At 41.6% G+C, this 12,497-nt stretch overlaps 1 protein-coding gene and 1 non-coding gene across 2 annotated transcripts; one reads left to right on the top strand and one right to left on the bottom strand.

Moving 5' to 3' along the window:
- Positions 1-8,790: 8,790 nt before the first annotated feature.
- LOC105057171 (protein EARLY RESPONSIVE TO DEHYDRATION 15) lies at positions 8,791-9,553 on the top strand. The gene is made up of 2 exons (XM_010939663.3): positions 8,791-9,115; positions 9,204-9,553. Exons 1-2 carry the CDS (start codon positions 8,869-8,871, stop codon positions 9,392-9,394), a joined length of 438 nt encoding a protein of 145 aa, XP_010937965.1. The 5' UTR covers positions 8,791-8,868; the 3' UTR covers positions 9,395-9,553.
- A 962-nt stretch (positions 9,554-10,515) lies between these two features.
- On the bottom strand, positions 10,516-10,598 carry LOC114914816 (small nucleolar RNA snoR114). The gene has a single exon (XR_003802605.1). It is a non-coding gene; the product is annotated as a small nucleolar RNA snoR114 (small nucleolar RNA).
- Between the last annotated feature and the right edge of the window lie 1,899 nt (positions 10,599-12,497).

The raw sequence follows: 12,497 nt of genomic DNA, 5'->3' as shown, positions 1-12,497 counted from the left end.
GTCTTCTTGGAAAGATGACCAAGTCACCTTTTACTGGAAAAGGTGAGCGAGTCAGTGAACTCTTAGGTCTGGTACATTCTGATGTATGTGGTCCCATGAGCTCAAGTGCAAGAGGTGGATTTTTTTACTTCATAACCTTGACAGACGACCTATCTAGGTATGGGTATGTCTATTTAATGAAGCATAAGTCGGAATCATTTGAAATGTTCAAACTATTTCAAAATGAGGTAGAAAAACAAACTGGGAAGTGTATTAAAACTCTTCGATCTGATCGAGGAGGTGAATACCTTTCCAATGAGTTTCTGACGTATCTAGGGGAGAATGGGATTCTCTCTCAGTGGACTCCTTCTGGAACACCACAGCATAATGGTGTGTCTGAAAGGAGGAATCAGATCCTGTTAGACATGGTTCGATCCATGATGGGGTTTGCTGGTCTGCCGATCTCCCTCTGGAGATATGTGCTCGAATCGGTTTGTTACCTTCTAAATAGTGTTTCGAGTAAGTCTGTAGCCAAAACGCCATATGAGATATGGATAGGACGTAAGCCAGTACTCTCGCACCTTAGGGTTTGGGGGTGTCCGGCTTATGTTAAACGTTTAATTACAGACAAGCTTGGACCTAGGTCTGACAAGTGTAATTTTATAGGGTACCCAAAAGAGACCAAAGGGTATTATTTCTACCTTGCTGATGAGCAAAAGGTGTTTGTCAGCCTTAAGGCAATCTTTTTAGAAAAGGAGTTCCTTAGTGAAGGAACTGTTGCCTCTAAAGTCGAACTTGATGAAGTTCGACAGGTGGAAAAACCGACACATGTTACTGAACCTGAACCGGATTTGATTAGATCAGATCCGGAGCCCATTGATTATGCACCCTTAAGGCGGTCTGGTAGAGTACCACATCAACCGGACAGATATTATGATTTCTTGGTCCGGGATGGTGATCCTATCGAACTTGATAAAAACGATGAGGATCCGATCACCTACATGGATGCAATGCAGAGACCTGACTCTGAGAAATGGCTAGAGGCCATGAAATCCGAAATGGAGTCCATGAAGGTCAACGATGTGTGGACATTGGTTGACCCACCCGAAGGAGTAAAACCCATAGGGTGTAAGTGGGTCTTCAAAAGGAAGAGGGGCGCAGACGGAAAGGTGGAGACCTATAAAGCCCGTCTGGTTGCCAAGGGATATCGTCAACGTTATGGTATAGACTATGACGAGACGTTTTCTCCTGTGGCAATCTCAAATCCATTCGGATTATGCTTGCGATAGCTGCCCATCTGGACTATGAAATCTGGCAGATGGATGTGAAGACAGCTTTCCTAAACGGAGAGCTGGACGAAGAGGTGTATATGATACAACCTGAAGGGTTCACATCCACAGATGAGTCTAAGGTGTGCAAGCTACAGAGGTCCATTTATGGACTTAAGCAGGCATCTCGAAGTTGGAACATACGTTTTGATAGGACGATCAAAACGTATGGCTTCGTTAAGAACGGAGAAGAACCCTGCATTTATAAGTGGGCTAATGGTCCAGCAGTAGTATTTCTTGTATTGTATGTGGATGACATTCTCTTAATCGGGAATGATGTCCCTGCATTACAGGGAATAAAGATTTGGCTATCGTCACAGTTCTCCATGAAGGATTTGGGAGAAGCTTCCTACATCCTAGGGATGAGGATCTATAGGGATAGATCCAAAAAGTTGTTTGGCTTATCCCAGTCTATGTATATTGATACTATGCTGAAAAGGTTCAGCATGAAAAATTCCAAGAAAGGCTATCTACCGATAGGCCATGGAATTTCTCTCTCGAAGAGGGATTGTCCGACAACACCTCAAGAGAGAGAGCGTATGGGTAGGATTCCATATGCTTCGGTAGTGGGATCTATCATGTACGCCATGACATGTACACGACCAGATGTGGCATACTCACTAGGGGTAGTGAGTAGATACCAATCTGATCCAGGAGAGAATCACTGGAAGGTTGTTAAAACCATCCTGAAGTATTTAAGAAATACTAAGGACCAGTGGCTTATATATGGTGAATCGGACTTGAGACTTATAGGGTTTACAGACTCTAGTTTTCAGTCTGATCGCGATGATAGCAAGAGTGTGTCAGGATTTATTTTTACCCTTAATGGTGGGGCTGTCTGCTGGAAGAGTTCCAAGCAGCACACTGTGGCTGATTCAGTATGCGAGGCGGAGTATATTGCTGCATCAGATGCTGCCAAAGAAGCGGTGTGGCTGAGGAAATTCATCACCGAGCTCGGAGTAGCACCCTCCCTTGTTGGTCCAGTTCTGCTCTACTGCGACAGCTCTGGAGCCATTGCTCAGGCGAAGGAACCAAAGGCACACCAGCGGACGAAGCAAATTCTGCGCCGCTACCATCTCATCCGGGAGATCGTGGATCGAGGTGACGTCGACCTTCAGAAGATCGACGGGAAGGAGAACCTGACCGACCCATTCACTAAAGCCATTGCGGTGAAGGAGTTCAACGACTACAAGTCGAAGATGGGTATTAGATACTGCACCGATAGGCTTTAGGCCAAGTGGGAGATTGTTGGGAATAGTGTCCCAAAGCCAATCGTCAGCTTGTTGACGGTTGTGCTCCTTTTGTATTAGTACATGAATTATAAATAAATAAAAGTTATTTTGGTATTTTTTCATCACAAATGTTTCATCTTCTAATGAACTCCTGTGTTGTGGTGAAGTCCTTAGGACTATTTAGACTCGACAAAGGAGGATTTGTCGTTTAGTCCTTAAACATGTTCGCGACCAAATGATACGTTGTTACCAAGGACGATAATATTTATCGAGCATAGGTCGTTGTGTGCCATATGGATTGGTTGTCCTCATAACCAAAGAGTGTGGAGACACTGGTATGGCATACAGGTGAGATGTAATGGTACATCTGCACTGAACGTGACCAACTCCGGAGCTATTTCTGCTGTCAAGATTTGCTCCGATGGGATATGGGTATAAATGTCCCTCCGACCTGAGACCGCCACGGTGACTTGCAAGCAACTCACTGCACTTAGGCACTGGACTACCTGAATTTCTAATTCAGTGACGGAAGGTTGCTGGGTGTAGTCAAGTACTTGACTTGTCGGTGCGTGTGTCAAGATGGGATTGACCACTCCAGTTTAGGAGCTGTGTACAGTCGTGTTTCAATTTAGCAAAACCTTGGCCAGGATAGTCCTAGTGAGGAGTCACAGGACTAATTGAGTTGAGCACGATTCGGATGATATCATCAGGGTTGACAGTTTAACCCTGAGTCATCCTAAACACAGGGGTCAAAAGGGATGAATTATACGGTAACCATATTCATGTAGGTTCTGAATGTTGCGATTGTGATTATTCGACCTATCCGATCGTCGGGTACCATTGCTAGATGGTCACTTCGATTAGTACAGAAATTGGTTCCTGTGCTACCGGCTTAGGTTCGAACCTGCGGGGTCACACACATTAGAGGTTCCTTTCTGATCTGATGGCTGATTATGAGTCTTATCTATCTGGGACTCTATGATTGAGAATTAGGATTCTCTAATCATGAGTTCCACACATTTTGGGTACCGGGATCAAAATTTTGAATTTCAAATTTTGAATTTGAAATTTGAACTCTTTGATCAGGGTTTCATATCGATGGTCTCTGATGCCTGATTGCCCATCGGATTTGGACTCAATATTTATGAGAGGTTTAATTAGTGATTTAATCACTAATTAACTCAATTTGATTGAGTAATTATTTTTGGATCAAGTCCAATTGAATTGGATTCAGTTTGGATTGACCCGATTAGGTTAAATGTTGACCTAATCGCTAAGGTGGTTTAGTCCCTGATTTGATCAGGGGTTAGGTTTAGTTAATTCCTGATTTGATTAGAATTTTATTAAGCCTAATTAAGTCTAATTATGTTGGGTTTAATTTGGTCTAATTGTGCTCAACCTATTTTAAACTAGGTTGGCTCAATTTGAATCAAACCACCTTGTTTTAAATTCCCTGCGTCACCCAACTTCCTTGCACCCATTTGAATTCACGAGAAGAAACTTCTCGCGAAATTTTTCTCACGCAAAACCCTTCCCCACGTCCTCATTTGTGTGCCATATGGATGGATAAAATAATTAGTTATCCATTCAAATTCAAAGCATGTTTGAATTTGAATGGATAACTTATCACTTGCCCTTTCATCCTTATCCATTTTGTGCGCCACATTACTTACACGAGAAAAGGTTTCTCGTGAAACCTTTTTCACGCACAAAGAGCCACGCCCCTTCTCTTCTCACTTCCAAAAGGATAGGGATAAGTTGGTTTTCGTTTGAATTCAAATTTGATTTGAATTCAAATGTGTAACCTCTTGTCTTTATCCTCTCACGCGGATAAGACACGTTCAATGTTGTTTTAAAAAGAGGAGAAAGGTGGGACGTGCGTAGAAAAATTAGGAGAGAAACTTTGGGGCGTGAGGAAGGCTTCTGCACAAGGTGAAGGTCCAAAACCTTCCGAGAGAAAAAGAAAGAAAAGAGAGAAAATTGGGCACAGGGTTTTTGGTGTGTACCCTAGGGTTTCTACCTAGGGTTCGGGAAGTGAGATTGGTGTGCCACGAGTGTCGTGAGTCCACCAAATTTTAGAGAGAGATCCATCAGCCTCTCAAGTAACTGTGCAGATAATCTGGAGCGTCCGAGAAGTCAGCACACATCGATCGAAGGAGTTCGATCAACATCTGCCATCAAAAGGGTGAAATCACGAACTAGCATTCGTGAGGAGCTGATCAGACAGGAGCTTCGTGTGGACGATCCGCAGAGGCCAGACAGTTGGATGGCTGTGATGTGACAATCAGAGCCCTCCGACGGTGATCAGATTGCGGTGATCGACTACCCGCAAAAGGTGATGTGTTCTGAACACAGTACTGTAAAACGTTTACTGATTCAAATTTGAATTTCAAATTTAAATGCATGCTGTTGTATCATATTTAGATCCTAGTGTAGGGTTAATTAGTATTAATTAATAAGATTAATTAATAATTTTGCTCTAAAATAGTAATTTTGAAAAAGTTTTAAAATTACCATTTTGCCCCTGCACTAAATTTTCGCTTCAGACAACGACTGTGGAGGCGGCAGTGGTAGCAATGGAGGCTCAGGGTGTGGGAGATGCCGGATCCGGAGAAGATTTGAAAAGATCTAAAGAGGTGCGGATGGTCGGCAGTTGAAAAAGTTTAGGGATTGAGATGAGGCGGAATAGAGCGTATTCATGGAACAGAGTGCTCTGATACCATGTTGAAAAATAGAAAAAAATAGAAGAGAAGGTGAAGACGAGGACGAGGATTTCAGAGGAAGAAGAAATACTTTCTTTAGGACCAGAAGGGTCCTTTTTATTAATTTTCAGGGGCTCAATTTAGGAATTATACAAACATATTTCACTCTAATTAGAAGATTACATTCCCAATCAGAAGGATTCTCAATTTAGGAATTATACAAAAATTTTTTTCTCTAATTAGAAGATTGCATTCCTAACCAAAGAGATCTACAGCTCATTTCAACAGCTTATTTCAACACAGGTATGTGGAACAGTTCAAGTGCTGCCTCCACGAGGCATGCAAGCTTCACTAGAAGAAAAAAATAATATAAAAAGAAAACACCTATTCTCAACTCTCTGTATACATTCCTCTCTCAACTAGAAGCTACCTTCACAAAAGCTCTCTCAAAGTCCCCCAAGGAGACCCTCTCACAGGCCTGCCAGTATCAGGATCCTTGACGCAGAGTAAACTGCTACATCGTATCTCTCCACAGCTGCTTTACTTGACACTCTGCTCTGCCCCTGATCCCTTGTCGGTGCTTTGCAGAATCTGCTCTGCTCGTTGTGCACACTCGGAGTTCTGTCGGACTCCTTCCGATGGCTACACAGCCTCTCTCGCACTGATACCTTCGCTCACAGCTCTCTACCACACTCTCTGCATGTGTTCTCAGTTCTATTCACCCATAGGGCCTCTTAAATGTCTTAAAACCTAAACAGGATCGGAGACAAACTCCTCTTAGCATCTAAACATGCCTCTCACCATTGGATCACACTCGGCAACACTTTTATGCCATTTCATCAAACATCGGATGACTTCTGACAATTGGATCATGCCAAATCGCTTGTTGCATGCCCGTTGATCTCTTTAGAACTGTCGATAATCATCCGATCGCGATCATCCGAAGCCACTCGATCGTGCATCGGTTCATGAGAACCCGTCATGGACCACGAGAAACCACCTTCGAAATGTCGTCGGTCCACCCTGGACCGCGCAAATTGACTGAGAAATAGCTGCTTGATCCACAGCTCCGCCTGTGGACCGCTGGTCCGTGATGGACCGCATGAAGGATAGCGGGCCTGAGCGCTCGCACACTCACCCATGCTGGGTTGAGGCTGCAGGCAGCGCTCCCGTGGTCGGCTCGCGCACACCCGTGCACTGGGCCGCGCTGCTGGGCCTGATTGCGCCACCGCTAGCCTCCACCTGCTTGCCGTCGGCCTCCATCGCTTCGTGGGCCGTGCCATTGTGTTTTGAACTTTTATCGCACGTATTTCTTCCGTTTGGATTTCGTTTGGACTGTTTTTGGTCTCGTTGGACTCCGTTCGTCATTCTGGATCTTGTTCTGGGCTTCTTGTGGACTGAATCTCAAGTCGTATTTCCTAACATTTTTAAGCCCAAAGCTTCGATAACTTTCTATAGTTTATTAGGAGGAACCTCGAAAAAATTGCAAGGATTTGGCAAACAATAGTCTAAAGGAAGCAAATGAGGATCGATCACACGGATAGCGTACAACACTGCAACGACATGCTTCACAAGGGGATGTGCGAACTAATTTTGTGCCAAGAGTTTCCCGCTTGCTATGTAATTTATATTAGCTTTTCTACTTGTGTGGCATAAAATTTGTTGGATGATGGAGCATTGAGCCACAAGTAACAAACTTGATGGAGATAAATAATATCCAAGTAAAATAATAAAATGTAAAACAATTTAAATTTATAAAAATTCAATTTAGTCATGCTCAATTATCCGATAATAATTTAAAATTTTTGATGAAGAATAGCTAAACAGGTTTGATTTTATGTATTCAACGGGCATCCCATCTGGAAGCACCGTCCAGTTGGAGGCCAGGTGGATGAGAGAAATAAGTCACCCTTTAGTAGGATGGCTTTATCAGTTGTCCTTTGATAGGATGACTCTCTCTTTTCTTTCTGCTCCTCTTTTTTTCTGTGTTTCTTTTCTTTCTGTATCCCTTTCTTTCTGTGTCTTATTTCTGTATCTTATTTACATTTCTTTTCTTTTTCTTTCTATATCCCTTTCTTTCTCTTTTCTTTCTGTAGCTCTTTCTTTTTGTGTCTTATTTCTGTGTCTTATTTACATTTTTTTATTTCTGTATCTTTTTCTTTCCATGTCTTATTTATATTTTTTTATTTTATTTTTATATCTTATTTATGTGTCTTATTTCTATATCTTATTTATATTTTTTTATTTTATTTCTGTATCTTATTTATATTTTTTTATTTTAAGTTAATATCTATTAATTTTAAAATATAAATATAAATAAGCAAATATCTTTTATTTGGAATCAATAAAAATATTAAAAAAATTAAAATCTTTAAGAGTAAAAAGTCAAAACTTGAATTTTACTTCAAATTTTTTTCAAATCCGAAACTTTTCAAACTTTCTATTTTCAAAACGAATAGATTACGAAGAGATTAAAGGATCTCAAAATTCATTAAAAATTATTTTGTGACTCACTAACATCTAAGAATTAATTATCGTCAATTTTGATTTCAAAAAAGTATATATTTTATATAGTCCTCCATATAGGTACTAGTTTTCTAACTTAAAAAATTTTCAAGATCCGTAACGGCAGATGGTCAAAAATTATACCCAACTGGCTTCAACAAATTTTGATGAATTTAATTCAAAGTAGCTTATAATTCATAAAAGTGATACAAAAATAAAATAAAAAAATATAAGTAAGATACAAAAAAAAGAAAAAGGAAGAGTCACTTTATTAAAAGGCGATTTATAAAGCCACAATACCAAAAAAACGACTTATAAAGCCACCATATCAAAAGGCGACTCATTTCTCTCATTCATGACCTCTAATTGATGGTCATATTGATGAGTTGGTAAATAAAGTCATCGTTTGAATGACCGACTCTTTTCTTAGCTCGATGGTATTTTCGTAAATAATTTAAATTTAGTATTATTTTAATAATTATTTTAAAATTAATTTTAAATAATTAAAAAATTCGTATTCAATGGGCATCCCATCTGGAAGCACCGACCAGGCGAATAAAGGACATTTAATAGGATTGCTCTTTCTGCAGCCCCGAACACGGACAACTGAATTATTTCCTATCATTCCCCTCACATGCATCCAACCACGTCACCTAAAACGGATAAGAACAGCGGATAAGACCAAATCGCCGTTCCCCATGTCTCCGCTCCGGTTTCCGAACCAAACCACCCCGGTTTCCCAGTCCACAGTTTAATCAATCCTTCCTCTGTCCGTCCTAGCTCGATCACCACCGTCCAACTCCTATTCTCACCAGGCTTCTCCGCCCATCGCGCGGATGATATCACGAATAGAATAATAATAATGAGGGCTTTGGAATTGGGTCAGGTCGGTGGTCCAAAGTGCCCCTATCTTGCATAAAATTAACAGGAAGCTCGTCGATGATCCACCAAGTAACCTGTCTCAGTAGTAACATAGTGCCATTTTAGTTATTTTATTCATCTTCAAGGTCTTGTAATTTCCAAGAGGTTTATATATCGACGACTTATCCCCGGTATCCCAACTCGTGTGCGTGCTCTGAAGGAAGGAGAAGAGGATATCTATCTACCGTGTGTTGGGCGGCAATGGATGTAATTTCTGGGAGAATGGGTTCGTTTTTGAATCCGGACGCGGCGCCGTACGTGCCGGGGGCGTACCGGGCGGTGGAGGACTTCTCGGCGGAGTGGTGGGAGCTGGTGCACTCCTCCCCCTGGTTCCGCGACTACTGGCTCCGCGAGTGCTTCCACGAGCCCCAAAATGACCCCGACTCGTTCGATATTCACGACCCTGCCCTCCCCGACGACATCGACTCCCTCCTCTACCCTCCCCACCGTAAGTCCACTTCTCTTCCGTCCTTTCCATCTTTCCAGCAAATATTCACCATTTAATCTCAATCAAACGGCTGACGAATGGTCTGCAGAGGAGGAGGAAGTGGAGAAGGAGAAAGAAGCGAAGCGTAATAAGGATAAGATCAAGTGGGAGTTGATTACTTGGGGAGCGGAGAAGTGGAAGGGCCGGCATGGTTTGTGGGAAGAAGCTAAGTATGCAGAGAAGGCGCCAAAGTTTGTGAACGTTAAGGTGTGTCCGAAGACGATCCATCAGCCCAGGTAAGAGCGTGGCCCTGCAAGAAAAAGGAAAGGATGGGAGTTGTGGGCTAACGAGTGGGTTTCTTGTGTACATTTGTTTTGGATTTGGTTTGGACAAACTTCTGTATGTTTTCTAATTGCTTACTTGCAAATAAAAGCTCAAGGAAAGGACTCGATTCGTGTCCCTGGCCAATCTTCTTTCCCTCTCTCGCCCTTTTCTATTGGGGCAAGTAGGGGTAGGACACTGGATTTGCTTTCTGTAAGTTGAGGCCTCCAGCCTGGCCCAGAATATGTTCTTTACTTGAGTAGTTGGGTTGGGTCGTGTTCTGGTCTAGGTCGCTTGTTTTGGACTTTGGACCATGTTAAAGGCCTGTCAGTTAAATCACATAGCACATTGGGGCCTTGGCTAGACCCGGTCCATTGACACCCACGGATGAGAACACAAGGGGTCCATCCAGTATCAGGTTATTGGGAATGAGCTTCCGAGTTTGCAGCACGATAAGCTAAAACATACCTCATGGTGGCGTAAAGTCAAAGATGTACAGTGCGTGAGCTCACGTGATTTTGCCAACGTGTGGGAACTAGAGTTGCGAGAACGGAGAAGAGGGTGATTCATGTGCAAATATGTATCCACTGGTCCACATTTGACTCATTTGATCAGTGGTCGGTAATGAGGGCATAACTCGGTAGTCAATAACTCGGTTGTGAGAACCCATTTATGCAAGTTTTATTGAATCCTAGGAAAATGCACTGAAGACGTAGCTTTGTCACTTTTGTGTAAACTGCATAAATTTGGGTTAATTGTTTGTTTAATGTTAAGTAATGAATCTTGACCTAGTTGTTTAGTCCAGACTGATTGACTTAGATGAGGTACACTAGGTTTGGATGATCTCAGGTGGCTTCAGGACATTGTCTGGGAAATTATATTCTATATGGTATGTATCATTTGGTGTACACATATAGGATATAATTTCTCGCATTGCCCCGAAAATTATTTGGGTGGAATTGAAGGCATGACTGGTTCTTGTCGAACGATGTTTAACTGGTTGGTCCAGCTTTGCTTTCGGAAGACTATGCTCTGCACACTGCTAGTAGGACCACTAGTTTTTTTTTATCAAAAAAAGAAAAATGCAAAAAATCTGGTAAGAGCTCAGGAGCGCTGTGGTCGTCCGATGATCAGACGGTTGTGATGCCCCAGCATCACTGAAGCGCATGTGTCCTCATCGCTCTGCTGGTATATAGGTATATACCTTGGGGTGAGAGAGGCTCGAACTCTGGACCTCAGGATAACTCAATAAGCTATGAGACCCACGCGCTAGCCAACAGCGCCGCCACCTCGTGATGTGATTAGCAAGCCTGTATAGATATTTAGGTGCAATCATTCTCCCCATGTGCTACTAGGCATAACCGTGGGGATTAGGACATAACTCCTGTTGTTTAAGGGTAAGAGGTTGATGAATGAGGTGGTTATAAAAAAAAAAAGGTTAGCCCGGGTGCAAAACTATATTTGAATACGGCCTAACACTTACTTCATAGGAGCAACATTTCAATCCAAGTCCAACAGGTGCTAGATTCAATACTTTAATGAAGTATGGACGACCCCCCTCCGCTGGCCCCCCACCTCCCAAAAAAAGGTTATAATTTCTTAAAAACGGTCATGTCTTTCTTTCTTCATGCTTGTTTGTGCTCAGGGCATTGTTTGGATTTTGAGCACTAGCATTTTCTTCCATGATTTTATTAGCCTTTTTCTAGACATTCCATCAATACATGAATGTTCGCATTTGATCTGTTCATTCGCACACCAGAAGCCAAAATGACGCTGTTCTGGACAGCAAGTAATGAAATTGGACAATGTTTAACTGATAGCTACCTTGTTAACAAATAGGATTTGTGCAAATCAAGTCTTGTTATTGACTAATATGGAGGTGCTTTTCTATACAACAACTCATTCATGATTATTAGAAAGATGACTTGGAAGCTTTTTTAGCATTAGAGGGTTTAGCCTATTGCTTTAGTGACTATATAACCCTATACTCAAATATAGGAAACATAGTTTAATTTTTGTTAAGTCAATTTGAGTCTTTCACTCCACCATCGAGAGAAAAAGGTTTGGTCAGGACAAGTTTGTTAGGTTAATTTAAGCAAAATTTACATTATATTGAGTTAAGATCTTTAAAGGGAAATAATAGGTTTGGCTTAGATCAAGATTTTGTTGATTTCAGTTGGGTGGGGTGGAGCCTTGAAGCAAAGACTTCAGCAGATTTTTACTGCATTGTGTCGATCATCCCTTCAACCTAGCTATTATTTAAATTGAAATTGACACGTGTTACAATTTTTTCTACTCTAACCATAAATTACATGTGGTTGGTTAATTCAAGTCCAATTACATGTCATTTTCCCCTTTTGCTTGAGATAAAAAAACAATGCCTCATCTACTTTACTAGAATGAAGGCTAGTTTTAAAACCCAGGACACTAGTATGCAACATGCAACATCCTAGTAATTTTACCAACTTTGTCTTTAGTGTCTTCTAATTACATGTTAGATTTGAGTTGATGCGGCCCATATTACAGCATATACTTTTCTAAAGTGTAATTTTAGTTATTTCTATTCATCGATAAGAGCATTTTGGTTATGTTTTTGCTCCCAATGATGGCACTTGGATGCACTTCTCACCTATCTATTTGCATCTTTGGGACTTCCATTTCAACCAGATGGTTTCGTCTCTCTGCACACAGGAGACACCCAGCGTTATGGACAGCTAGGACATGGTCTTTTGCTTGACCTGAAACAGCTCTAGGTAAAACTACGCTTTCAACGTCTCGACAAAATTATCACGAGGATCCCTAGAAAAGGACCCTGGTGGGAAACGCCAATGTTCTCAACGCCAATCTAGCTTTTGTGGATCACTCCAAATCACCAACTCTAATTGCTGCAGTGTAATAAAGGTATATGAACAAACTTTGAGCCACTTCTCCGATGTTTCGAGAGGAAGCAGCAGCAACAGCAGTAGCTCTAGCTTTCACACAATCTTGATATATAAAGTGGTGGATGATTCGGGCTATCCAATCTCATCGACCGACACCACAAACCGTGCCTCGCAAGACATATCTTGTAACATTAAAAAAA

Source organism: Elaeis guineensis, chromosome 14 (assembly GCF_000442705.2).
Source record: "Elaeis guineensis isolate ETL-2024a chromosome 14, EG11, whole genome shotgun sequence".
Classification (NCBI taxonomy): Eukaryota; Viridiplantae; Streptophyta; class Magnoliopsida; order Arecales; family Arecaceae; genus Elaeis; species Elaeis guineensis.
The sequence above is the reverse complement of the archived record's forward strand: the minus strand, read 5'-3'. Positions and strand labels throughout refer to the sequence as shown.